At 31.3% G+C, this 27,810-nt stretch overlaps 1 protein-coding gene across 4 annotated transcripts; it reads left to right on the plus strand.

The window, feature by feature from the left end:
• The first annotated feature begins 71 nt into the window (after window positions 1-71).
• LOC143067164 (splicing factor 3A subunit 1-like) lies at window positions 72-27,187 on the plus strand. 4 transcript variants are annotated; one of them, XM_076240254.1, is made up of 19 exons: window positions 72-321; window positions 13,259-13,423; window positions 14,077-14,099; window positions 14,608-14,741; window positions 15,168-15,327; window positions 15,790-15,852; window positions 16,588-16,678; window positions 17,466-17,537; window positions 17,968-18,041; window positions 18,305-18,415; window positions 19,847-20,012; window positions 20,290-20,385; window positions 20,907-21,079; window positions 21,506-21,645; window positions 22,687-22,919; window positions 23,448-23,635; window positions 24,296-24,397; window positions 26,145-26,216; window positions 26,887-27,187. In XM_076240254.1, exons 1-19 carry the CDS (start codon window positions 213-215, stop codon window positions 26,986-26,988), a joined length of 2,274 nt encoding a protein of 757 aa, XP_076096369.1. In that variant the 5' UTR covers window positions 72-212; the 3' UTR covers window positions 26,989-27,187. The 4 variants fall into 4 exon arrangements, with proteins under 4 accessions (XP_076096369.1, XP_076096370.1, XP_076096372.1 ...); XM_076240255.1 differs by lacking the exons at window positions 26,145-26,216; window positions 26,887-27,187 and adding an exon at window positions 25,270-25,353; XM_076240257.1 differs by lacking the exons at window positions 26,145-26,216; window positions 26,887-27,187 and adding an exon at window positions 25,098-25,163.
• Window positions 27,188-27,810: the final 623 nt, after the last annotated feature.

Raw genomic sequence — 27,810 nt, forward strand, 5'->3', positions numbered from 1 at the left:
GGGCTTTACAGCTGCTTATATCATTGTAATCCATTGCATAGAACATTTCATCAGCCTTTATATTTCGCCGCTAAAAATAACATGTAGCGCTATAAAAAGATATATTTCAGGCGAAACGTTTTTGCGACTTTGATAAACCTTAGCGACTTCCGGTACGTTTTTACTCGCAGCATTTATTGGAGGTGTTCTATTTCAAGATAACTTTTTCCAAAATGCCGCCTATTGAGAAACTTATATCTGTACAGGAAGAGAAAACAGAAGAAGAAATACAAGCAGCTAAACCAGTAATTGGAATCATATACCCTCCCCCAGAAGTAAGGAGTATCCTTTTAATGTCAACAACATGTCTCTGACTGTCTGACTCTTTACTTTTAGAATAGAATTAGAAAACATAGTATAAAAGGTTATTATACATGTATAGTCTTTCTAAAGAAACTTGTGTAAAGGTATGTATGTTGATTTTCTCCAGAGACAACTGTCTGTCTTGTAGTTACACATGAAAAAAAAACAAATCCAATTCTAAAATTTAAAAAAATCTTGCATGGATAAATGAGCTCAAGTTATTAAGAAAGGGTATCAGGTCCTTTCGCCCTACTTACATATTTGCCCTGAGTTCTTTCGCCCAGAGAGTCTGGTCGCCCTGGGATTGTTCTCTCTACTTTTATTAAAAAGTATTAATATTTAATAAGTGTATTTAAGCACAGGAATCGGAAGTTCTATCAATAAAATTCTGTAAATAATAAAGTAGACTATCAATAGAGCTTCTCGTAGAGGAGTGACAGGAATGCAACGCATTTTTCAAGGATTGTTCTAAATCTATATTAAAACGCTAATCAGCAGGGATTAAAGTATTGAATTCTACTCTTGGGTAGTTACACTTAATAAATACAGTGTCTTCCCTAGAAAATTCTTGATGCATGGTGGGTCTAAGATGAATTTGCAGCGCGGAGCGCGGTGTTGTTTTGTAGAATTATTTCTATTACACTAGTAAAATGAATTGTGCTTGCAAGTTTAAAAACTTCACATAAATCTGCAATACAGTCAGGAACAATACTTAACATTTTCTCTCAAGGCCAGCCTGGATCCAAAAGTTTTTTCAAGGGCCCTGTAGAATTTTTTTAGGCTCTACCAGGTTTGTTATTACTGACAGGTACATACATATAAAATAATCTGGAATGTTCGATCTTATATAAAAGCCAAAAATATATGTTTGAAATACCTTATACATGTAGCTTGTTTCTGATTATGATTGAAATAATAAAGGAATTAAATTAACATGAGTTTTTCAGAATTAAAATCCATTTAACCATGTATTTTCAGACTGGTGAACTTTATATATTTGTAATATTAATGAAAAAAAAACACAAAAAAAACCAGCCCCCCTTTTCATACCCCTAGATGTAAATTATTTTAATAAAAAAAAAGTATTATCAGTTTCACCCCAAGACATTATTAATTGTTCATGAATAAATCTTAGCAGTTAATCAAAATGATTTCCAAAATGAAATTCCTACTGTCTATAAATAACAATGAAATGTAACTGTTTCCTGTTAATAAGGGGTTTCCCGAATTTTCCCGCCAAAAAGCACATGGCTTTCAACAATTGTAAACAAAGCATTCAATTTGTGATCATGGATTACAGCTTTAATTAATTTAATTTGGATATAGATATTAAATTTAAGGTACAGTCAAGCAATGTTTTTACTTTCTTCTGGATTAAAACTAGTTTGAAAGATCAGTTTTAAAAATAAAACAATTTTTGACATCAAAACAAAAACGATCTGAATTGTAAATATTCAGTGACCCATAATTTTTTTGAACTCTGCTACGGAGGTCAAAGTTACATCATGTTTCAACCCAATGATGTGTAGTCTCTGTTATGATTTCAAAACGTAAAATTTATACTGCAAAAGGTTTACTTTTTATTTTTCACGGAAGGATATTTGGAAGCTGTATCAGGCTCATCACTGGATGATTCGTTCCAACTCTGATTCGTACCAACAAATTCGTCCCAAGTTGCTTGGTCAGTTCGTTCCAACTTTTCCAAAAACTGGTCAGTTCGTTCCAACTTATTCAAGAACAGTATTAAACAATATTAACCATTTAAATATAGCCTTATTATTTTAATTTTTAATGCTGTACTTATAAAAAATGAATATAAATACGTATCTAAAAAAAATCTTTGGTTTATTAATTGGGAAGAACGATATATTGGGCCTGAGACTACTATAACACAGAGATTGGTCACTCTCTGTGTTATAGTAGTCTCAGATTGGGCATGATATATATTGATAATTATTAATTATTAAGGAAGTATTTCATGACAAATTCAATATTTTAAATATGCATAAAGTGACTAACTAGTGATATTTTCAAAGAAATAGTTATCATTATAATTGATTATTGTATTTCAATGATGTGCGCATAACAGTTGCGAATGCATTCATCAAAAGAATAATATCGTACTTATCTTGGGTCACAAACGCTTGTCAATAATAATTGAAGGCTGACATACCACATTTGCTATGTTTTTCTTACGTGCATCGCTACTACTCATTAGCACTGGTTGTGTATTTTTTACAATATAAAAATTTACTCAGTGTCCTTGTACGAAACCGAAAAGTAAGCAGCCACAAACAGATCACAGTCCAAGATGATGGAGCTTTGGGACAGCTATAGAAGCCAGCAAATTACAGTTACCCAGCTGATTGTTGCACTTATCACTGTGCTATCCGTTGACCAGCAAAATGAAATATGTGAAATACTGAAAGACTATTGAACAATTATCTATGAACTGTTAGGATGAACATATGTTATTGAAAAATCATCTTTTATATGAAATATACAGAAAAAATGGACAAGGAATTGTCGATTTTTGCCGTGCACTGTAGGTTGATTTACACACATACAGTGATATACGGACATATACATTATAAAAAAGTTGGTTAAGTCTGATTTAATAATGAACTTAATCAGATGGAACACATTGTCAAGTCTGATTAATAATGAAATAAATCAGTTGGAACGCATTGACAATTGACTTGGTACGAATTGTCCAAATCTGGAACGAACTGGCTTGGAACGAATTGGACTTGGAACGAATTGACTAGCATTCATCAGGCTATAAATTATATTTATCATTAAAACAACTTGAACTCCCGATTTCTATTATGCAATCGAAGTCTTGAATGTTGTTCTATCTAATCAACGTGGTTGTAAAATCAGAGCGTTGCATCTAATTATGATCAATTATCAGTCCAGTGAGTTTGAAACACCTGTAGAGTTTTGTCAATTGTCACTTCATATTATAAAATAATAAAAATTTCACACATAGCGGGATGCATAGCGGGTATGATACATGCATGGCGGCCGAAATTTTATGCGTAGCGGTACCGCAATGCATGAATAGCCTAGGGAAAACACTGAAATACAGGGCTCACACTACTTCAGAATTATAGGGAGAAGTGACTTCTCTTTTTGAAACTGATAGGGAGAAGTGGTGAGATTTGAAAGAGAAGTGCTCATTCGCGCAGTGCGCTACAATGTTTGGATTTTACAATAGTATAAAGGGCCATATGTAAATAATGTTCTTTTTATATTGTTCAATTCATTTCTAAGTAAAAAAATTACAATTAAAGTAACATTTGAAATTAAAAGTTGTTTAAGTTTTACTAAGGTTCTTGTGAGAAACTACCAACTAAATATCTAGCACTTAAAAAAATTTTTTTTTTTTTTTAAAAAATGTTAAGAAATTATAATATATCAATTACAATTGAATTAAAAATTATCTTGTGTATGAAATTCAGTGTTTCTCATAAAAAAATATAAAAGTTATTAAGCTAGGCCATAATATATTGATATTAGTATAATAGTCTCAGAGTTAAGCAACTTTAATCAATAGTTTGAAACAATCCATAAAAAATATAGGGAATTATATACACCAATCAATTAGATGTAACCAAAAGTCTCTTAATGCGTGTGGAATGCGTAATTTTTCCCTTTGGGATCAATATTCTTCTGTCAGCTGTTCCATCCGTGCGTCCATAGTGATTATTGTAAAAGTACGGATTTCGGTCATAGCTGGTCCGGTTCAGATCCGTAGTTTAGAAATCGGTTTAAATGAAGGAACAAACTTATTTTGCCGCCGAAATTTAGGTTGATGTACGTTTTCGAGTAACAAGCACCGGAACTTGCGGAAATGCACGAAGTGATAAAAAGTTGTATTTTTATCAAATAACCTGCTACACACTGCGAAGACAATGCTTTAACCTCTTTTCTAAAGATAATAAATCGTTTATGTCTGAATTTCTTTAATTATCAATAAAAAATTGATGTTTCATCAACTTAGTAAAAATTGAAAATGTCCGATGACGGAAGCGACTGAAAGCGAGTATTGTCAAGAACAGGGCGACTTGTTTTCGCTTTTGGGGGTCAGGGAAAGCGAAGTGACGGTCGGGAAGGCGACTTCTTCGCCTAAGTCGCCTGGTAGCGTGAGCCCTGAAATATATATACACTTAATAAATATCATGTTTTTATGTACAGTACTTACCCCGGCTTTTATAGTAGTTTTCGAGGGATATTCCCTTTAGAGCCCTGTCACAGAATCCATGATCATGATGTATAAACCGGAAGTGTAGTACTGCAGTGAATTTTTCCAGTTAAATGTTAAAAGTTTAATGATAGTCACCCGTTAGTAAACAATCATCAACGAAGAATAGGTATTTAGGTAAGGACATGTATAACATGTACAATAAGATATAGTCTATCATGATGACAGAGCGATGTTTACGTTTGGTTTTCCATTTGCACTTGCGTATTCAGATCTCAGGATTTTTACAAGAAAGGTCAGGCTGAGGTAACAGCATATACGGAAAACATGTTGCATACCTGCCAACTTTTTAAAATGCCCATGGGTGTTTTGCGTGCAAGATGGCTCTGATAGTCCTAAGAAACCCTTAAGGGGCCTTCAAATGCATTTTTATGTTGTTTTTTGGCTTCTTCATTCTATTGACAGCTTATGGGCATTGTAAAATTAACTGTTTTGTTTAAAATTATAGACAAAATTGCTCTTTCAAAATTTCCATTTGGGAGCTTTCATGGGGGAAATCCCCCGCAAATAGTGACAGTTGGCAGGTATGCGTTGGCGAATTGTTTGCTGGAAGCAAGCAATTAAAAAAAGTCAACTTCTTCTAAATTTGGACAAATAATAGAATTTTCTTGAGAAAAAAGTATATTTACAGTAAATTACTTAAGTTTTATAATAAAAACTATCCATTTAGTCATAAAAACATATACATAAAAGTTTCATATGACTTTAAACATGTACACTAACAATCAATCAATCTTGAGCAGTATATTGCTGAAGCATGTTAATACTATAAGATAAAATATCAGTATGCAGCTTAAACTTCACCTCTTCAATAAAATTAACTAATGTGCTATATTTGACTGAAAAACACTGTGCTCCTGGTGATTTAAAGGCTGGGGATAACATGGTTTAGCATTTTATAAATATAAAATATTATGATAAATATTCATTGATTGTCTTCAATGAAGGCACTCTACAGGACAGTAGCAATAAAGTATATTGGTAAGTCATGTAATTTAGTATATTGCAAGTTAACATGCAAAGTTCAAGTTTAATAGTTTACCAGCAGTATTGATACAATAAAGTATATCATGTATATTGGTAAGTCATATTAGTACATTTACATTGTTAGTTAACATGCTTAGATCAAGTTTAATAGTTTCTTATGGGTATTAATAAAATAAAGTATAATATTGGTAAGTCATGTAAGTATTGTTAGTTAACATGCAAAGATGAAGTGTAGGTGTATTATTGCGAACCCTATCATAGTTTTCCATAGATTCACCTGCAAGTTACCTGTCCATTTAAACTTTTGTAAGTTCTATTGTCCTATTGAACAAATACAACAGGTATTGTTCTCTGTATAGTTTATTTGATGGGACCTTTAAATTTCTTCCAAGAGAAATCTATCACTCATTGATTAATTTGCCTGACCAAAAAAATATCTTCTTTGTTCACTGAAATACATGTATAAACTCACATAAACTGCATGTGATACAGTATTTATTCAATATCAATAATATATTTTATATGAATTTGGTTAAATATACTTACCATGAAATTACATTTATATTATATAGAATATGTTTGCTTTCACAACATGTTCTCATCGCAATTAACTAGGTGATTAAAAATTACATCCATGAGATGTACTCACCTACGTCATAGTTCACCTGTGTAACATACACTAGCTTTAGTTTTAATTTTTGCGTTCAAGAGAACGCATGTTTCTCGTCGGCAAGGATTTTTAACAGTTTACTGTTGAAAATCCTTATGTTTTATAAAATACATTATTTGTTTTCGGAATATCGGTATACGATTAATTTAATGTGAATCAGAATACAGCGCTTCTGCCAAGTTTCTGATATGCACGTTTTCGTCATTTTTACAGCTTACGAGTCTGGAAATACGACGACACAGAAAATGACCTTTGTTTAGCCGCCATTTTCAAACATTAAATCGGGTCCGAGGAAAGGCAGATTTTAGCTGTCAAAATCGGACATGTTACGTGAGTGCTACGTTTTTAAAAAGATATATATTTAAACGGATGTTTATTTCTTTTTTCACGCTCAACTGACCGGATTTTTCACTGCATTAGAGCAATGCTACGAAACGGGTCGAGTGTAAAGTTTGGATAAAGTCGATTGTTTACAATTTGCAGTCTGTACACGAGACTGTGTAAACACATCACTATATTAAAATCAGAATAGGTATTTTGACCAGATCTGATTGTTTTTCATGTGGAAAACGTCCGTATGGGAGCGTATACCACTATTGTCACTAGAACCTCAATTGGTTCGATTGTTTACAATTTGCAGTCTGTTACGTGTACACCTGGTACACGAGACTGTGTAAACACATAACTATTAAATCAGAATAGGTATTTTGACCAGATCTGATTATTTTAATGTGGATAACGTCCGTATGGGAGCGTATACCACTATTGTGACTAGAATCTCAATTGGTTCAATAAATTTCAATCAGAAAAGGGAATCTGCCCTTTTCAGATTGTTTTATTTGGAAAACGTTCCATACAGGGAGCGTAGACCAACAGTGATACTGTTTTAACAGTTGATAAATACATCACAATCAGAATAGGGATTTTGCCCACAACTGATGATGTTTATTTGGTTAACCTTCCATTCAGGGAACATAAACCATATTTATTGAAAATAAAACGTGCTCAATGGATCACTAGAGACTTAAAATATAATAGGGATTTTGCCCAAGTCTATTTGATTAATGTTGACATGTTTCATACAGGAAACATAGGAACTAGAACAACATGCATGATTTAGAATCTATAAGTTGCATTCATTCTAATAAAATACAGATTTGATATCTTACATAAAATTAAATCATAACTATTTATTGATTGCACATTGATATTTATGGAGCATAGAATTGCACGTGGATGATTGTTGCAAATAAAATAAATTAGAATTAGACTAGTGAATTTAAGTCCAGGTCTATCTGACTTTTCTAGACATCTTTCCACCCAGGGAACATCATGTCTACTTTTATTATATTTTAAAACAACACAAGCATAGCTAATATTTGGTTGCACATTGTTTTTTTTTTTGTGATGAACCAACAGTTTAGTCAATTAACATATTTGTTCATATTGATAATATATTGAACAAGTGTCTGGAAATAGTCAAGACAGATATTAAAGACACTAAAATGATACATTGTTATCTAGTACAATACAAATGTGATTGTAGTTTAAGCATACCAATACATACTTCTTTTAAATATGTCCAGTTTAAATCAGGACAGTAATTCTTAGAAGCCTGAAATATTTTTCCAGAACAGCAATTTGCTGTAAATATTTAATTATTTTTTTACTGATAAATAATTCTCCAATGCTCTAACAGACATGGAGACAGTAAGAATGGAGCACTGTTCTAAATACAGTTGATAGCTTGTGACAATTTTTTTTACTAATATTAAATTTCATGGTCAGTTTACTTATGACAAGAAGAACATGAATATTATAAGTATGAACTGCTATAACCAATTGTTTGTTTTGTCGGCAGTAAGGAAACAAAGGCTTTTATATGTTTTTATGTAAACATTAGATTGTCTATTGAATAAAGAGTTTAGGGGATGCCATGATGCATTTCACAAAGACTCATTCAAGGTAATGGCTTATATATTGATTACATAATTCAGAGTGTACATTGCCAATGCATTTATTAAATATAATATGTACTAATTCTGTTTTGTTTTGAGTACACAAAAAAGAGGTGATAACGTAAGACTTAAGAGACTATCTTACCCTCACTATATGGGAATCACTGTCAAATTATACATATATCTTCCAATCATGAAAGCAAAAGGAGTTTGGATACTCTTTTAAAGATAGAAAATTATGCCTTAATTTACATCTTAAGTTTTCTAAGCAATGCCAACAGATGGGCAAGTTTCTGCTATAAGGATTCATTCATTGGGTCTGTTTTATTCTTAATGTGAGATTGGTAGAACCCAACAGTTTATGCAATGGCTACACATTGTTTTTTCCTAGAGTTAAATATTGATTCAGAATTCTGAAGTATAGAGGACTCAAATATGCTGATTTATAGAAACAAGATTATCATTAATTTAGATCTTGTAAAAAAAAAAAAAAAAAAAAAAAAAATTAGTAAAATATTGGTAAATAAATAAATAAGATTTAAAGCATTGTGGATGCAGGATTTATTTAAAATGCTAGACATGGTCTAGGAAATTGAAGTAGTTCTCAAGATTTGAAACTATCTATTATACAGCTCTTTATATAAACCTTTTATTTAGTCAGTCTTTACGAGATGCAGAAAAAAAGAAGAGGTTTTTTTTGGAGTAACACATGATGTACCAATAAAAACATATAATATATATACATTTCAATTGGTTCTCAAATTTTAGCACCAGTGTAGAAGCAGTTAATCTAACAGCAAAATGTAGGAAAAGCAATTTATTTAAAAGACTGATTAATAGTTAGCAAATAGCTTTCAATAGTCTAAGAATAGTACATGGAAGTAAAATATAGTATGATAATTCCATGATTATATCAAATCAAATGCGAGACATTTTCTTAATATTATACCTAAATATTAAAATGTCACTGTTTATTTTTATTTTTGCTCATTATAAGCATAAAGTTACAAAAATCTAGTCTGGTCAAAGTCAAGTTGTGTATTATCTATATGCAGGAAGGTTTTCCGAATGCATGTGATTTTAACCTTGGAATTGATGGTAATTATTCACTTTTCAATTTCCATATTACCAGCCAGAATAGTATAAATATATAGCATAGAGTTAGTATCTTATGCAAGAATATGCTACACAAAATTGAAATGTGTTTATTTTAAACAATTACTTTGAATTTTGATTCAATATTGTTTTGAAAGATGTGATTATTTAAATCACATTAATTTTGTTTTTGCCAAATCTGGGGACAAATGCAAAATTCTTCTGAGTGACTAAGTTAACAAATGACTGGGTTGAAGTCACAAAATACTACCAAAAGCTGTTTGGTTGATATATATTGAATCATATCAGAATGTATAGGATTCAGATGAGGTGAACCAAGACAGAAATAAAATGAGCATTTTTGATAGTGAAACCATTTCTGAAATAACTAAGAACACTTAAGGATACTGCAAGTTAGTACAAGTGTTTTCCATATTGCCAAACAAGTGTTTTTCTTTAAATACAACTATAGAACTATATTTGACAAGTTGCATTTTAGTATTTCTGATAGCGAAATAATTTCTGAATTTAATATAAACAATTGTCAAGAGCAACATACAAGAGTTGTTCATTATGTCAAATTTTTGTTTCTTTAAAATTGGAACTGTACATGGCAAGATATTCTAGAAAGTTAACCGTTGTGAAATGTTAGTTAGAAATATCAAAACATTTTATTTTAGACAGATTTTTCATAGCTGGAGAAAATCATCTGTTAGCATTCTTTTTGGACTTAAGAGGACAACAATCATGGCTTTAATTCAGCTCAACATCCAAATGTTCTGTGGAAGCAGTATATCAATGGAAACATGTATACTGAAACTTTTCCACTGATTTGTCCATTTCTGTATTTTTACACTTGAGTAGTCCAATACAAAACAAAAATATTGTTCATGGTTGAAATGGTAGACATTGTATTCAAAGGTTCTACCACTCATAGAAATTTTATCAGATTTTTTTTAAAATTTAGTCAGTTTAGAGAATTGTCATTATACAATAGTACAAGACTTCTCTTGATGAAAATATTTTATTCTAAATCTATAAAATTTTAAAAGTAGTATATCTAGCAGAGAAGCAAATTCTCAGGGACTATAACTTTAAAAAAGTTTAAAGATTAATCCAGATTTAGCATAATCATGAAACAACTTTGGTTTGAGTCTTTAATAAACTTTGATTGTATTAAGGACACCTATTTACAAAGTATATTTTAATTGATTATAATTCTTTAATTAAGTAGAAAAGAATTTATTTCGAAAGATGTGATATTGATCAGGTTATCAAAAGACGACAGCAATCATATATTATCTGTTATTATATTAATATAGAGAAAACAATGGAAAGTTAAAGAAAGGTAATAATGTTTCCAAATAAACTTAAGTTTCAAAGTGAAAAGTAATGAAATTAAGGTTGGATTATAAGTTCTTGTCGATTTGTACAAGCAACAAGAACAACCTATTCAGAAATAAATGCTTATTTACTGTTGCATAAATATTACAACACATTTAGCTCATAATGAAGGAGCTTTAATATAATTATTTCTATACTGACCTGCAGATTATTTATTCATCAGATATAGAAAGATGGGGTATATATATACATGTGAGTGCCATTGAGACAACTCTACATCAAGTCTATTAATTTTGCATACTTGTATTTATACAATCTGCAAAGTTTGCCATTGATACATATAGTTATGCAGCATAGCTTCATTGTATAATAAATTCAGTAATTTCGGTTTTTACTAATATCCGTATTTACAAAATTTAATGGAGTTATTTTTAAAAAAATTTCACATAATTTTTTTTTATATGTTGAAATTGTATGTGTGTGAGAGAATTTATCCTCCACCAAATGAAATACTGCTTGTTAATCAGTAAATATTCTATATAATATAAATGTAATTTCATGGTAAGTATATTTAACCAAATTCATATAAAATGGTAATTTTTGAAATCTCAAGAAGAGATTTTATATGAATTTATAGGGTTAAATATACTTACCACAATCCACCACCACCCCTGGAATAAATTCAGTTTTTTGTTCACTTAATTGAAATTATTCAATTAAACGACAAATTAAAACTAAAGCTAGTGTATGTTACACAGGTGAACTATGACGTAGGTGAGTACATCTCATGGATGTAATTTTTAATCACCTAGTTAATTGCGATGAGAACATGTTGTGAAAGCAAACATATTCTATATAATATAAATGTAATTTCATGGTAAGTATATTTAACCCTATAAATTCATATAAAATCTCTTCTTGAGATTTCAAAAATTACCATTTTCAATCTGTTCAATATAAGCACTGATTATAAAAAGTTTATTTCTGATTTTTTTAACTACTGCATGCATTTATGTTTTAAAGAATTTGCATGTTTTTTGTGGTTGTTCAGTTATAAAGAATACATTTATGAAGGAAGACCTTTATTTAAACATTATCATTTCAAGTTTTAACTTATGAACAGACTAAAAAAAGAATGTGTCCATAGTACACGGATGCCCCACTCCCACTATCATTTTCTATGTTCAGTGGACCGTGAAATTGGGGTCAAAACTTTAATTTGGAATTAAAATTAGAAAGATCATATCATAGGGAACATGTGTACTAAGTTTCAAGTTGATGTAACTTTAACTTCATCAAAAACTACCTTGACCAAAAACTTTTACCTGAACTTTGCACTATCATTTTCTATGTTCAGTGGACCATGAAATTGGGGTCAAAACTATAATTTGGCATTAAAATTAGAAAGATCATATCATGGGGAACATGTGTATTAAGTTTCAAGTTGATTAGACTTCAGCTTCATCAAAAACTACCTCGACCAAAAACTTTAACCGGACGGACGAACGGAGGCACAGACAGACGGACGGACGGACGAACGGAGGCACAGACCAGAAAACATAATGCCCCTCTACTATCGTAGGTGGGGCATAAAAAAGTAAATTTTAATAGGTAAAATGTTGAAATTTGATCAGAAATCAACTTTTAATTTTTAAATCAGTGTTGATATCAAACAAATTGAAAATGTGTTATTGACTGAATAAATACAACATCAAATGCAGTTTCATAATTACTTATTTGTACATGTATTTCCATCATTGACAGTTCAATTTTTTTGTTCAGGTAAATTAATCAGTGAGTGATAGATTTCTCTTGCAAAAATTTAAAGGTCCCATTGAATAAACTAAACAGAGAACAATAGCTGTTGTATTTGTTAGATGGGACAATAGGACTTACAAAAGTTTAAATGGACAGGTAACTAGCAGGTGAATCTGTGGAAAACTATGACAGGATTCGCAATAATACTCAAGAGAAGAGCATAACAGAATCTCAGTGTTCCTAAATTGGTGTATTTATACACAAGGAAGGAACAAAATAAGAATTTACTGTTCCTCTGCAAATTAGTCACAAGTTTGATGTACTATCAGTCTCTGTCTTTAAATCTCATCTCTTCACATGTAACCAAATTTTGCAACATACATGTATCCCAACCATGTCACCCACACATGTATTTGTTCATGTGTTGAATCAAACTAATTTTTGTATATATTTTAAATCAAACAATTTGTGGTTAAAATTTAAAATCTGCAACTGTCACGAACTGTACATGTGTAATTCTCATTCTGCTGAACATGTACCATGTGTACAGTACATACATGTTTATATGAGTACATAAATTATGAAATCATTAAGTTATTGTAAAAGGCAGTTACATGAAATAAGGTTTATAGGCTAGAGTGATACACATGAAACATATTCAGTTCATATTCAATTCTTTCTCACAATATTTGAAGAAATTGTTAGTTAAGAATTTTTCATATATTGATACTTTTGTTAATTGAAAGAATTTAGTTTTATTTGACCTCTTTGATCTATATAGACCAGAATACTACACTGAATTGTAACATATATCATTTCTTTAACAAGGAATCTAAGATATTGTAGACAAGACTGCTAGCTTCGTTGCCAGAAATGGACCTGAGTTTGAGAGCAGAATCCGTCAGAATGAAATTAACAACCCTAAATTTAATTTCCTCCAACAAAATGACCCATATCATGCATATTACCAGTATAAAGTCAAAGAGTTCAAGGAGGGAAAAGGTAGATAGATTACTGGTGTTTAAATAATACCTACTACAAGTACAAAGTCAGAGAAAACAATGGTCATGATATGGATAAGATTGTTATGTTATGTTTTGTGTTTACCAGATATACTTTATTACTTTTAAAACAAGATCATTAAGGTGTTTATCAATCATGCAAAAGAAACCAAATTTTAATCTTAAAACTATACACAAAAAAAGAGACTCAAACTGGTATCAGCTAAGATTTATAAAAGCAATTTAAAAAACGGAAATTAAATAAAAACAATGTAAAGGTAGCAGCTAATAAAAAAACTGACAAATCTTTTTTGGGTGGACTTGACAGAGTAAAAAAGAAAGACTTTAAGTGGTAGCTGCATCAACAATTTGTTGAAGTTAAGTGATTTTGTCAATTTAGTGGGGAACCAATAATGGACAATAAGTGATATTTGGTATATAGTTGTATTAGTACAAGCACATCTCATTTCCATGGAGATTATTTTGACCTTGAACTTCTGCATAATTTACTTGTGGAAGTAAAATGTATTTGTACTTTAATTTCAACATTTGGACTTTACCATCAAATCTACATACAGGTGAGACTTATCTCTGTGACAACAGTTTATGATAATAATGAAGATTTTCATTTTATAATATTTATTTTTGTTTTAGCTCAAGAACCAGCTGTTCCCAAGGTAAGCAAATAATTGATGATAATAAAATAATTTCTTAAATCAGTTCCAAAGACAAATTTCCATTGTCATCTGCCTAAATGTATTTCGATTCAGTCACTCAACTGATAAAGGGTATTAATGGTAACATGATGCAAGACTTATTTTCTAAAAATGTTACATTTATAAGAATAGAATTAAATGCCATTTAAGGTTGAATTGAAATGATAATAATAACTGAATAAATTGCAATTAAATCTGGTTTATCTTTTATTACAATAACGATTCTTGTTTCTTTGCAAAGTCAAAATGTTCAACAGAGATTTTTTCATCAACATTAAGTTTATCTCACTGAAAAGACATTTAAAGAAAATTATAAACCCTACAACTATTTTTGAACTTAGGGGCTTTGTATTTGATGATATTAAAAATGGCATGTACCTCCACAAGTGATGTACTCTTTAAAATTAGATTGTTAAATGAAAACATGGCACAACTTCTATTGATTTATTACTCCATTTATTGACAACAGCCAGGTCAGTTGGCAGCTGTTCAGAAACAACAGGCAGAGCAAGCTAGATTGTTATTGGAGACTATTGTCCCTAAGGAACCACCACCAGAGTTTGAATTCATAGCAGATCCACCATCTATATCAGCTTTTGATTTGTAAGTAATATATATTCACATTCCAGTTTGATTATACTTTAACACCAACATTTAAACTATGAAATGATAATTTATAAAAGTGTAAGAAACTTTATGGATATGAATCGTTCACAATCCCCATAAGGCCAAAAAAATGTATGGTGTGTTTCTCAAACAAGGCTAATGTTTGTATAGGAATTTGTTCAAAAATTTTCATCAACATATCAAAAGGTATCTAATTTTAGCATAATATGCAACAGAATTGCTTTTTCCAAACATGAGTTGACATATATTGGAGAACACTCTTTAATAAACATCCATGACATTAGGTAGAAAACATTCTTTAAAGCATCAGTTGATATATATTAGAATGATTTATTTTATGCATCACAAAATATTCTTCTAAATGCATTTTTTTGACTTATTATTAAACTTCTGTGATTTCAGAGACGTAGTAAGATTAACAGCACAGTTTGTAGCTAGAAATGGACGACAGTTCCTTACAAACCTAATGAATAGAGAACAGAGGAACTATCAATTTGATTTCTTACGACCACAACACAGCTTGTTCAATTACTTCACTAAACTTGTAGAACAATATACAAAGGTAAACACTATTTCAAGTGTCAAAGTTTAACCAGCAGCCAGATTCTTTCTCATAATACTTGTGTTATCAGGGGAGGTAATAATTGTAGAAACTGTCAGTCTTCAACCAAATTTTACTGGTTTCAAATAGTATAAACTGCTGTAAGAGTGGGACTCTCCTTGTGTTTCACTTTAATGAGATGTTAGAATTATCAGTTGATCACATCTCCACACCAAGTGCTTAATAAATATTAGTTTGGATCCTAAGTAACTAAATAAATCAAAAAGATGTTTAGACTCAATTATGCAAAAATGATTTCTTTTATCAAACAATGCCTTAAAAGTAGTTCTTCAGCCTTGGCCATATAAAAAAAATGCATCATACAAATCTTTATGCAATTTTTTTGACAGTTGACAAAATATGTCTCCTGTAAAAGAGTTACAAATGTATATGTTTATTTTAGATATTTATTTTGATTTACAGATTTTGATTCCACCAAAAGACTTACAAGAGAAGTTAACTAAGGAATCTGAAGAATACAAAGAGGTAAATAAAAATCATAGAAAAATCTCAAAGTCAATTAATTATTGTTTAATACTGAATTATACTTCACGTTAAAATGTCACTTTTTGATAGACTAATACGAGGGTGTTAATTTACTCTATCACATGGCTGACAGGTGTCAATTTTTTTTTAATGTTACCCTTTTGTCAAGACCAATCAGAAATCAATAATTTAAAGGACAATGAATTGAATTTACATCAAGTAATTTAAAACAATGCTTAATTTCTATGTTTTGGCTCAGATTTTATTATTTGACTTAAAATAAATTAAAAAAAACCATCTTGCATGACTTTTGTTGTTTTTTCTTATACCCATAACTAACATTGTTATGTACGTGACGTCATAGAAATTACTTTTAAAATAAAAGTAATCTGTAAAAGACAATAATCATAGGACATTCAGTATAATAAATTAAATAACACATAGCTGAGAGGATGGTAGAGCAGATTGGTACTCCTCGAAAAAGCATTGTCAACCTTGGCTTCATTGCGGTTGACAATGTTTTCTCGGAGTAACAATCTGCTATATCACCCTCTCAGCTATGTGATATTTATATAATAACAATTCATTGCCAAGTTAACTTTATTCCAAAAGTATTGCACTGGTCCTGAAATTTTGACAAATCATTTCAACATTTACAGTTATAACAGTGTAATCTAGTAATGAATTTAAACACATCACTTTAAATAATTTAGAATTAAATATTTTCTGTTTAAGGTATTGCAGCAAGTAAAATACAGAGTAGAGTGGTGTAAATATCAAATCAGGGAGAGAAAGAAGGAAGAAGAAGCTCTAGAAAGAGAGAGAAGTAAGTTATCTTAAATGGTCTTATCTCAATGAATGATAATGGGGTCATATTCATATTATTATTATACTGAGTTGGTATTTTTTATTTATTTAAAGTTGGTTACTTCATTTAGAAAATTAGAAAATATAAAAAAAAAAATGTTAAATTTATTAATTTAAATATATTCTTGTCTATATCAATAAAACTACCAATATTGTATGGAACATAAATCTGCCCTGATGTGACTGCAATTGGACAAATATCATTCTTTTTAGCTGGATTTTTATTGGTTGAATACAGATTTAATGGAACAAGCTCAAACTTGATTGGTTAATTATTAAAGAGAGAATTGAGCAATGCTTTTCACATCTACATGCTTATATTTTGTGGATAGCCAGATAGTCATTTGGTTGTATTTTAGACATATGTGGCTAACTGACCAAAAACTAGGCGAAAATGTCTAACTGAACCAAACCTAGGCCAATGTGGCTAACTAAACCAAATCTCTGTCGATATGAAAAGCAATACAATATAATACTTTAATGTACACATTAAAGTACAATGTACATAATTCTTATTGGATGTAGAACAATAGAAATTATGATGATTTTCATAATATATTGTTTACACATCTTTACAGTAAAACAATGTTTTATAATGTTACCAAACAAAAGAGTTTAAAAATAACAAGATTTGAGTATAAAGGCATGAATTTCTAAGACAGATGTCAGTCAAGTCTTGTGAGTTAATGATGCATAAGGCTATCTTATATTAAATTACCTATAAAGCAAATACTTTTGTATTGCAGTTGCTTACACACAGATAGACTGGCATGACTTTGTTGTTGTAGAAACAGTAGATTTCCAACCCAATGAACAAGGTAAGTCTAAGATTAAGAAAATATTGGATTTCCAGCCAAGTTTGAAACATTTTTAGATCAAACTAGAAAAACATATATGGCCCCTACACAAAGAAATACAGATCAGCTCATGGGTTTTATGCTTTTAAAAATGTTAACATCATTCCTAAAATGAGTGTAAAACTATATCAGCTTTGAAGAATGTGAAAAAAAGAAAAAAAAATGTAAAAGTTTGAAACAAAATCTAGGACACTGTTAAGTAGAAAATGTTTCTCCAATTTTAGAAATAGATGAAATTCCAAAAATATTCCCTCACTTAATCTTAAAGAGTCACCTAGAAACAAAACAAAAGCAAAAATAAAACATAGCAAATAAGTTTGGACTTTGGAATTGTGAAATTTAATTTCTCCTAAAATAATTTAAATTTCAGTATATTTTTTGTCCATTTCAGGTAACTTTCCACCTCCCACAACACCAGATGAAGTTGGAGCCAGAATTCTAATGCAGGAAAGAGGAGGAGAGAAGGTATTTATAAGTGTTATCCAAGATTCTGTACATGTTGGTATTTAAGTCTAATGGTAAATAAAATATTCTACCAAAGCTTATATTTTATTTAATTAAAGTTAAAGTGATAATTGACATTATTCAGCACCAGTTTATTAATTTATTGTTTTGTCTATTGACAGACTTTAATAAGGTGATGTAGAAAACTAATAAAATATTGTCGTTATTACAAGAAATATCATGTGACAATATTATAAGTTCTAACTGTTTTTATTATTTTTCAGGCTGATGATCAGATGGAGGTAGAATCAGATGAGTCTGAAGACGAGGAGGACGGAGAGGAGATAGACTTTGACAATGCTCCTACACCTCCTCTACCAGAGGGAGATTTACAGGTAAGATACCACAGACAATGCTCCTACACCTCTCTACCATAGGGAGATTTACAGGTAAGATATCACAGACAATGCTCCTACACCTCCTCTACCAGAGGGATATTTACAGGTAAGATACCACAGACAATGCTCCTACACCTTCTCTACCAGAGGGAGATTTACAGATAAGATACCACAGACAATGCTCCTACACCTCCACTACCAGAGGGAGATTTACAGGTAAGATACCACAGACAATGCTCCTACACCTCCACTACCAGAGGGAGATTTACAGGTAAGATACCACAGACAATGCTCCTACACCTCCACTACCAGAGGGAGATTTACAGGTAAAAAACCACAGAAAATGTTCCTAGACCGCTATGCAACTTAGGATATTTATGATAGGTCAGCTCACAGTCAGAATTATGTGTCTGGGTGTCAAATGTTTTCCTGAAGACTGTTCCTTGTGAACTAGCTCTATTTAAATCAGATAAGAAAGGACTAGAACAAAGCAGGATACATTTTGATATAACATTATAATGTTCGTATCCTGAATGTATTTAATTTGCCACAGGACATTCAACAGTCATCTATCATCATTTAAACTATCTGTTTTTGAATGACCACCATGGTCTCATAGTAGTGTGATGACAGGTGGGGGAGATTGTGGGTCCAATCCCCTGGGGGTTAAATCAATGACCACCATGGTCTCATAGTAGTGTAATGACAGGTGGGGGAGATTGTGGGTCCAATCCCCTGGGGGTTATATCAATGACCACCATGGTCTCATAGTAGTGTGATGACAGGTGGGGGAGATTGTGGGTCCAATCCCCTGGGGGTTATATCAATGACCATGATGGTCTCATAGTAGTGTGATGACAGGTGGGGGAGATTGTGGATCCAATCCCCTGGGGGTTATATCAATGACCACCATGGTCTCATAGTAGTGTGATGACAGGTGGGGGAGATTGTGGATCCAATCCCCTGGGGGTTAAATCAATGACCACCATGGTCTCATAGTAGTGTGATGACAGGTGGGGGAGATTGTGGGTCCAATCCCCTGGGGGTAAAATCAATGACCATGATGGTCTCATAGTAGTGTGATGACAGGTGGGGGAGATTGTGGGTCCAATCCCCTGGGGGTTAAATCAATGACCATGATGGTCTCATAGTAGTGTGATGACAGGTGGGGGAGATTGTGGATCCAATCCCCTGGGGGTTAAATCAATGATCACCATGGTCTCATAGTAGTGTGATGACAGGTGGGGGAGATTGTGGATCCAATCCCCTGGGGGTTAAATCAATAACCACCATGGTCTCATAGTAGTGTGATGACAGGATTGTGGGTCCAATCCCCTGGGGGTAAAATCAATGACCATGATGGTCTCATAGTAGTGTTAGAAAATATTCCAAATAATTAAATTAAATGATGTGTTTATATTTGTATAGGAGATGGAAGGAGAATCATCGTCTGAAGAGGATGAACCAGTGAAGATTCCAACTCCTGCTCCACCTCAGCCACCCATGCCACCGCCGCCACCACCACCCAGTGAGATACCACCATTGCCACCTACACCAGATCAAGTCATCATCAAGAAGGATTACAATCCCAAAGGTTTGTTAACTGTAGTCCAACAAATCTCTATCACAAAAAACATTCTAGTCTGCTTTAAATAAATTGTAGTCTGTATAAAAAAAAAGTGAGTTTAAATGACTTGACATGCATTATTTTTTGCTTTTATTAAAAATCAGGAGAAACTTTGAAAACTATTAATATGCTTGCTTTCCATATACATGATATACATTTGTTTAGAAGGTAAACCCATTATGTATTATTAGAGTATTTGAATAACAAAATATTAACATGAGTGATTGTATGTTTTTATTGACAGCTCGTCCTTCCATGGGAGAAATAACCACAGACATGGTGTCACCAATTACTGGAGAGAAAATCCCAGCACACAAAGTACAAGAGCATATGAGAATAGGTTAGTAGTTAATAGATAGATATGTAGTTATTCTTCCTTATCGATCATAGTATGACAGCTGCCACCATTTGTTTATATCATTTCTCTATTCCAAGTCATTCTTGAGTGCAAAAATTTACTTTACAAAAAAGGTATTAGCAAACCTCTTCTTTTGTTCATCTGATTTTTAATGAATAGAAATAAGCTACAAATGTGATATATCGGCCAGCATTGTATATATGTTTATGAATACAGATTTGTGAGAGAAACAAAGGCCAATATGTATCAGTTATTATTGCTAATAAAATCCCCTAGACCATTCATTAGGACCTAAATTTGAAAATGTCAGAACACTTGTTTTCATTGTAGTGCTAATTTTCTTCATTATAACACTGATGTGAAATTTAAGATACTTTTATCCACAAAAATGTCAATACACTAAAATAGTTAATGTTGTGAGTATTTTAATAGCTTTGTTATCACAGTTTCCATGGACATAAATGAAACTTTACAAGTTTGTTATATATTTTATAATTGAACAGGATTACTTGATCCTAAATGGATTCAGGAAAGACAGAGAGCTATGAATGAGAAGAAGGAACAAGAAGAAGTTTATGCCCCTGGTGTTTCTATTGAGAGCAGTCTAAAACAACTGGCTGAAAGACGTACTGATATCTTTGGTGTTGGTGTAGAAGAAACACAGATTGGTAAAAAGGTGTGTTTTCAACAATTTATTTTTTATTATTTTTCATCTTGTGGTACAGTTTACAAATTCTCACATCACTGCTATGATATGACAAACAGACATGATGGTTAATACTATATATATGTTTACAAACCAAATATACATTGTATTATGGTCAAGGTGTTATTCCTTTTGTCTTATATCTGATATTATTTCAGAAACTAGAATAATATATACATATAATGTAGGATTTTTGTTTCTATGCTGGTATAATTTAGAAATTTTGGGTATTGGTTTTAAATTAAAAATGTCTTGTGCCTTTGCAATAGCATCAACCATACATAACAACAATGCACTAACTATAACTTACAAAAAATAATATCTTAATAAAAACATTATATTGCTGACAAAGAAATTAATTTGAAAAAGCAATTCTGAATGATTGCAATTTTTCAGATTGGAGAAGAAGAAAGAAAAGAGCAGAGAGTTGTTTGGGATGGACACACAGCTTCTATGGAAAAAGTCACACAGAAGGCTAGAGAGAACATCTCTATTGAGGAGCAGATTGCTACAATACATAAAACTAAAGGACTGGTGTAAGTAAAGATCTTGATCTGTTTGCAAGAGAGAATATCTCTGTTGAATGCAGCTTTCTGCAGAAAACTACAGCTTGAGTAAAATAAAAACAAATATTAATACATTGATTTATATGGGTGGAATAATAATAAACTATTTACATCATATTAAAAATGAATTGAAACATGTGATACAATACCACATGGGTTGTACAACCTCAGTTAGTCTTTGTACAAAGGTATGACCAATTTCTGTGTGATTAATGTCCACCTTCAAATATTTTATGTATATTGACGTTTGAACAAGTTCTGCCATAAATCAATAAAGTTTGCTCAAAACGTTTATCAATCAAGACATGCACAATGATAGACTCTTTCTGCCATTAAAAAACATGGTATACATTTTAGGGAACAAAAATTAGTTATTGGTTGTCATGGGGTCAAATAGGAATTGAGTATTATAGTTCTTCTATAAAAGCATGCAAAACAAACCATTGATAAGGTTGCTTGCTATATTGGTTTGGATGTTTGTAAACTACAGGTAGGTAGTCTGTTTCAGTCTGTTTACTATTTACTAGAATATGATTGGACAATAAACATTAAATTCATTTCATGTCAATTCTTATTGTCCAATCAAATCCCAGTATATATAAAAACAGACTGAAACTCCGCCTACCTATTGTTTGCAAACAACCAAGAAAACCTAGCAAGCAAGTTGATCAATGTTTTGTTTAGCATGCTTTTATAGAAGAACTGTAAAACATATTATCTTTTTGATATTTATTGTTTGATTTTAGTTCTTGTAAACACTATTAATACATAGATTTACAAAAATTACACGATAAACAGACTTTGTGATTTACCATCAATAAAACCTTTAAACTGTTGACTTTACTGTACTGAAAAACCCTTGCCTTTGAACTAACTTTGGGTTAATGTCTGAAAGTTCAGAAAATCCAAAGGTTGAAAATTTGTTGAAACAAATGTATACAAAAAAACGTAAACCTGTGAAATTTTGTCTTTATTTACAAATCTATATAAAGAGATGATATTGAATTTCAGAGCTGATGAGGAAAAAGAGAAGATTGGTCCAACTGTTCCTAAAGTCCAGCCTCCACCTCCTCCCCCTCCCTCTAAACCAGCTCCCCCTCCCCAACCTCCAATAAATATGCACAAAAGTATGGCACAACCACCACTACCAAGACTACCAATGTCAACACCACCAATGCCACTCATGAATCAGCCACAGAGACTAATGATGATTTCTACACCTAGGCCACCAATGAATGTTATTGGTAAGTAATAAAATAGAAGATGTGTTATGATTGCCAATGAGAACACTCCACTAGAGAGCAAATGACACAGAAATTAACAACTATGGGTCATTGTACTGCCTTCAACAATGAGCAAAGCCCATACCGCATCGTCAGTTATAAATGACCTGGTAATGACAAATGTAAAACAATTTAAATGATGAAACTAGCCGCCTAATTTATGTACGAAAAACAAATATATATCACAACAACAAACGAAAACCACTATTAAGTTTGTACTCAGACAATTTACGTTACCAAGTAACCAGTTGATATTATTGATATTATTAAGGACTGAAGATAATGAATGAGTTTAAAACTCACAATGAAGCTAAGCACCTTTCAAAGTAAGGCTACCTAATTAGTATAGTAAGTAATTATTGAGTATTGTGAACGTGCTTTCGGGAACTGTATTATTACATCTATACAAAACTGGTTAACATAGCTGTGTTTATGATATTAAGTTGAAGTTTTTTTCTTGATTTAATTTTTATTGGGATTTCATTAAAGGAATGCAGCCTCAGCCTATGATGCCCCAGCCTATGATGGCCCGACCACCACGTCCAGGGTTTGCACCAACCCTGTTGGCTCACCCCCCTGGTCCTCCAAAACCACCATCTATGGATGAACCTCCAGCAAAGAAGGCCAAGACAGAAGAACAGTTGATTCCAGAGGATGTGTTCTTGTCCAGAAACAAAGTATATATGTTTTCTGCAATAATCACAAAATTTGCTTTTAAAATTTTTATGAATGATACACTGACTTGAATATATTAAAAAATCTACTATTTTTTCATTATTTTTGGGGTGTAACTTTTTCTAAAATTGTAATTTGTTTGATGTTAAGAATATCTATATATGTACCAGACTCACTTGTTTTAAACAACAAAATTACAGCCAAATTATTGCTTTATACATCCATCAATTCTGTTATTACACACAGTTTTAAGTTAAACATCTATCATCTGTGAATCTGTTGCCAAAGTTTATCTTTAATCTGTCAATAGATAGCCATGGTTTATCTGTCTTCGGTGAATTGATTTTTAAGGTTAATTTTTTTTTTAGAAATTTATTGCAGCTGTTAATTTTATTCTATAAAGCTATTTCTTAGGCTGAATTTTTTTCTGTGAATTTATTGCTTAAGCAGAATCTATTTTTTCTGAGTTATTGCTAAGGTTTTATTGATTTTCTTTGAATTTAATTCTAATTTTGAATTTATTTGCTTTGAATATTTTGCTTTAGGTTAAATGTATTTTCTATGAATATACTGCTATTAGGATAAAACTAATTTCTGACAATTGATTGCTGTGTTTACTATGTCTTCTATGAATGTGTTGCAAAGTTTTAATCTATCTTCAGGGGCCTGTTACCTTCAAAGTTATGGTACCAAAGGCTGATGACAAACCAGAATGGAAACTCAATGGACAGATGTTGACCTATACATTACCACTTTCTGACTCTGTGAGTATTACATAGATTACAACATTCAACAAACTGCTTTGAATATATCAGATTAAGGTTTTTACAAAAAAATTACCAATTCAAAACTATTTGCTGTCTATAAACTGTCTCTTGATGTCATCACTTTGCTTCCCTAGGGTGCAGGAAATAAAAAGCCTTGAAATGCTCAACATTCCTCTAAAATTGTCTATAATGTGCTTGTATGCATATTTTCGCTGTAATCCATACAAACATTTACTCAGTTGTGTGTTTGTAAACCATAATCTGAACTACCAAGTTTGCAATTAAAAAAGTAAATTTATTATGCTTAGTTTGACATCAAACTTATACAACTATATATTTGAAATGTGTTTTAAAACTTTTTGTATGTCTATCAAAAGATTTTTTTAGTTAGTGAATTTAATTATCTGCAGCTTTTTTTATAAAGCTATTCTTATTTGTGATTTCAATGTTCTGTTGTATTGGAAAAAAACAGAAAATGGAGTAACAATTTATAACACTCAATTTTTACATGCTCATGAAAAAGAAATTTTTCATATCTGTTGACCCTTCTAGAATATAAATACTTTTTAACAAATGCCCACAATTAACACGTTGTACTTATATTTCAGATTGCTGTTATGAAAGCTAAGTTAAATGAGAGCCTGGGACTAAGATTTTAATGAATGCCCACAATTAACACGTTGTACTTATATTTCAGATTGCTGTTATGAAAGCTAAGTTAAATGAGAGTCTGGGACTAAGATTTTAATGAATGCCCACAATTAACACATACTTATATTTCAGATTTCTGTTATGAAAGCTAAGTTAAATGAGAGTCTGGGACTTAGATTTTAATGAATGCCCACAATTAACATGTACTTATATTTCAGATTGCTGTTATGAAAGCTAAGTTAAATGAGAGTCTGGGACTTAAGATTTTAATGAATGCCCACAATTAACACGTTGTACTTATTTCAGATTGCTGTTACGAAAGCTAAGTTAAATGAGAGTCTGGGACTAAGATTTTAATGAATGCCCACAATTAACACGTTGTACTTATATTTCAGATTGCTGTTATGAAAGCTAAGTTAAATGAGAGTCTGGGACTTAGATTTTAATGAATGCCCACAATTAACACGTTGTACTTATATTTCAGATTGCTGTTATGAAAGCTAAGTTAAATGAGAGTCTGGGACTTAGATTTTAATGAATGCCCACAATTAACACGTTGTACTTATTTCAGATTGCTGTTATGAAAGCTAAGTTAAATGAGAGTCTGGGACTAAGATTTTAATGAATGCCCACAATTAACACGTTGTACTTATATTTCAGATTGCTGTTATGAAAGCTAAGTTAAATGAGAGTCTGGGACTTAGATTTTAATGAATGCCCACAATTAACACGTTGTACTTATTTCAGATTGCTGTTATGAAAGCTAAGTTAAATGAGAGTCTGGGACTTAGATTTTAATGAATGCCCACAATTAATACGTTGTACTTATTTCAGATTGCTGTTATGAAAGCTAAGTTAAATGAGAGTCTGGGACTTAGATTTTAATGAATGCCCACAATTAACATGTACTTATATTTCAGATTGCTGTTATGAAAGCTAAGTTAAATGAGAGTCTGGGACTAAGATTTTAATGAATGACCACAATTAACACGTTGTACTTATTTCAGATTGCTGTTATGAAAGCTAAGTTAAATGAGAGTCTGGGACTAAGATTTTAATGAATGCCCACAATTAACACATACTTATATTTCAGATTGCTGTTATGAAGGCTAAGTTAAATGAGAGCCTGGGACTTCCTGCTGGTAAACAAAAATTACAGTATGATGTAAGTTATCTGAAAGTAGAAGATAAAATCTGGTAAAATATGTGTTGTCATTTTGTTTGTTACCTATTTTCTTTGGAGTACATAAGATAACTAAATGTAAAATGATAGCCATATTTCTTGTAGAAAGTTGGTAAATTAATAGAAATGTAGATTCCAAAGAATATGGACTATTTATCACCAAAAAAGGCTTTGGGGGTGCTTTGGTCAAAAAATGTTTTTTATATAGTACTCATTGTATGTAGTTTCTGTCCATTTTTTGTTGTACTAATTTTGCGCAGCCAACAAAATAGTTTAGATCAGTGATCTTAGAATTATACATATTTACTTATTCCTACAAAATATTTAAGTTGTTATTGCAGTGTGCCAAGAAGTTGGCAAAACCTTTCTATTCCAAAGTCTTCTCAAAAGTTTATAGAAAACTAGGGAAAATCATGAAATTTTACAAAATATACAAAACTTGTCATGGTTTGTTGCCAGAGGAACTTGTCAAATGTAGAATAAGTTTTCCTTTTCTGAACATGTTTGAAGCTAGTCATGCAAGAGCAAATCTAAGATCATGATAATTCACATGATTAACTGATTAAGTTCCACCACATTACTTTTGATTGCATTTTAATAAAAGAATTATTTCTTGTATCAGATTTACACCATCAATTTATTGACTTTTCAGGGTATCTTCATGAAGGATTCTAACTCCTTAGCTTACTACAACATCAATAAGGGAGCTGTTATTAGCTTACAATTGAAGGAGAGAGGAGGAAGGAAGAAATAAAGGGAGATAACAAATGTAGACAACTACAATGACAAGGGGAGATGACTACACAATTGACAAGGGGAGACTATTGTTAGTGTTCTTTATTATGGTGTATATATTGTATTGAAGTCTTATAGATATTGTGAAAAGGCCTCCAAAGACGATTGTAATTATGAAATGTGGTAAATCTTTTTAAAGATGATTGTATGAAGCTGTTTATGAGCTACTTTTTTCATTCATTCTTGTCAAATTTATATCATGTGATTTTGATTTCACTTGACTGTTTACATTTTTCTCGAAGCATAAAACTAAGTTTAAGGACCATTAATTTATGGATTTAGCCAAAGTTTTCAATTTTCCTTTTTATTGTATCTACTGATTGTTTGTATTTGGGTTTCACTGGCATATTTAGGGTTTCAAAGAATGTTTGATACAGAAACTTGTTTATTTTCATTCAGTAATGTTTATTACATAATGATATATTATATGGTATGATTCACAAAAAGTTTTGAATGATATATATCCCAAATTATGATTTTGAAATTTCGAAAAAGTTATTTTTACTAATGTAGAAACTTGAAACTTGGTAAGTTGACATTATTGATAAGTTAATTACATATACAAACAAGAAATTTATTTGAAAAGATTTTTGTGCTGAGAAAATTTTTGACAATTTTTTTATGCTGTAATACAATATGTTGTTTTTTATAAGACAATTTAAATCAACTAAAACACAGATAATTTCATGTTTAGATGTAGTCTTGATGCTCAATGATGTTCAAGACTAATTCCTTTTTGAAAAGGAGTTACATTTGGTAAAGGCATTTTCATTTTATTCAT

The sequence above is a fragment of the Mytilus galloprovincialis genome, chromosome 3 (assembly GCF_965363235.1).
Source record: "Mytilus galloprovincialis chromosome 3, xbMytGall1.hap1.1, whole genome shotgun sequence".
Classification (NCBI taxonomy): Eukaryota; Metazoa; Mollusca; class Bivalvia; order Mytilida; family Mytilidae; genus Mytilus; species Mytilus galloprovincialis.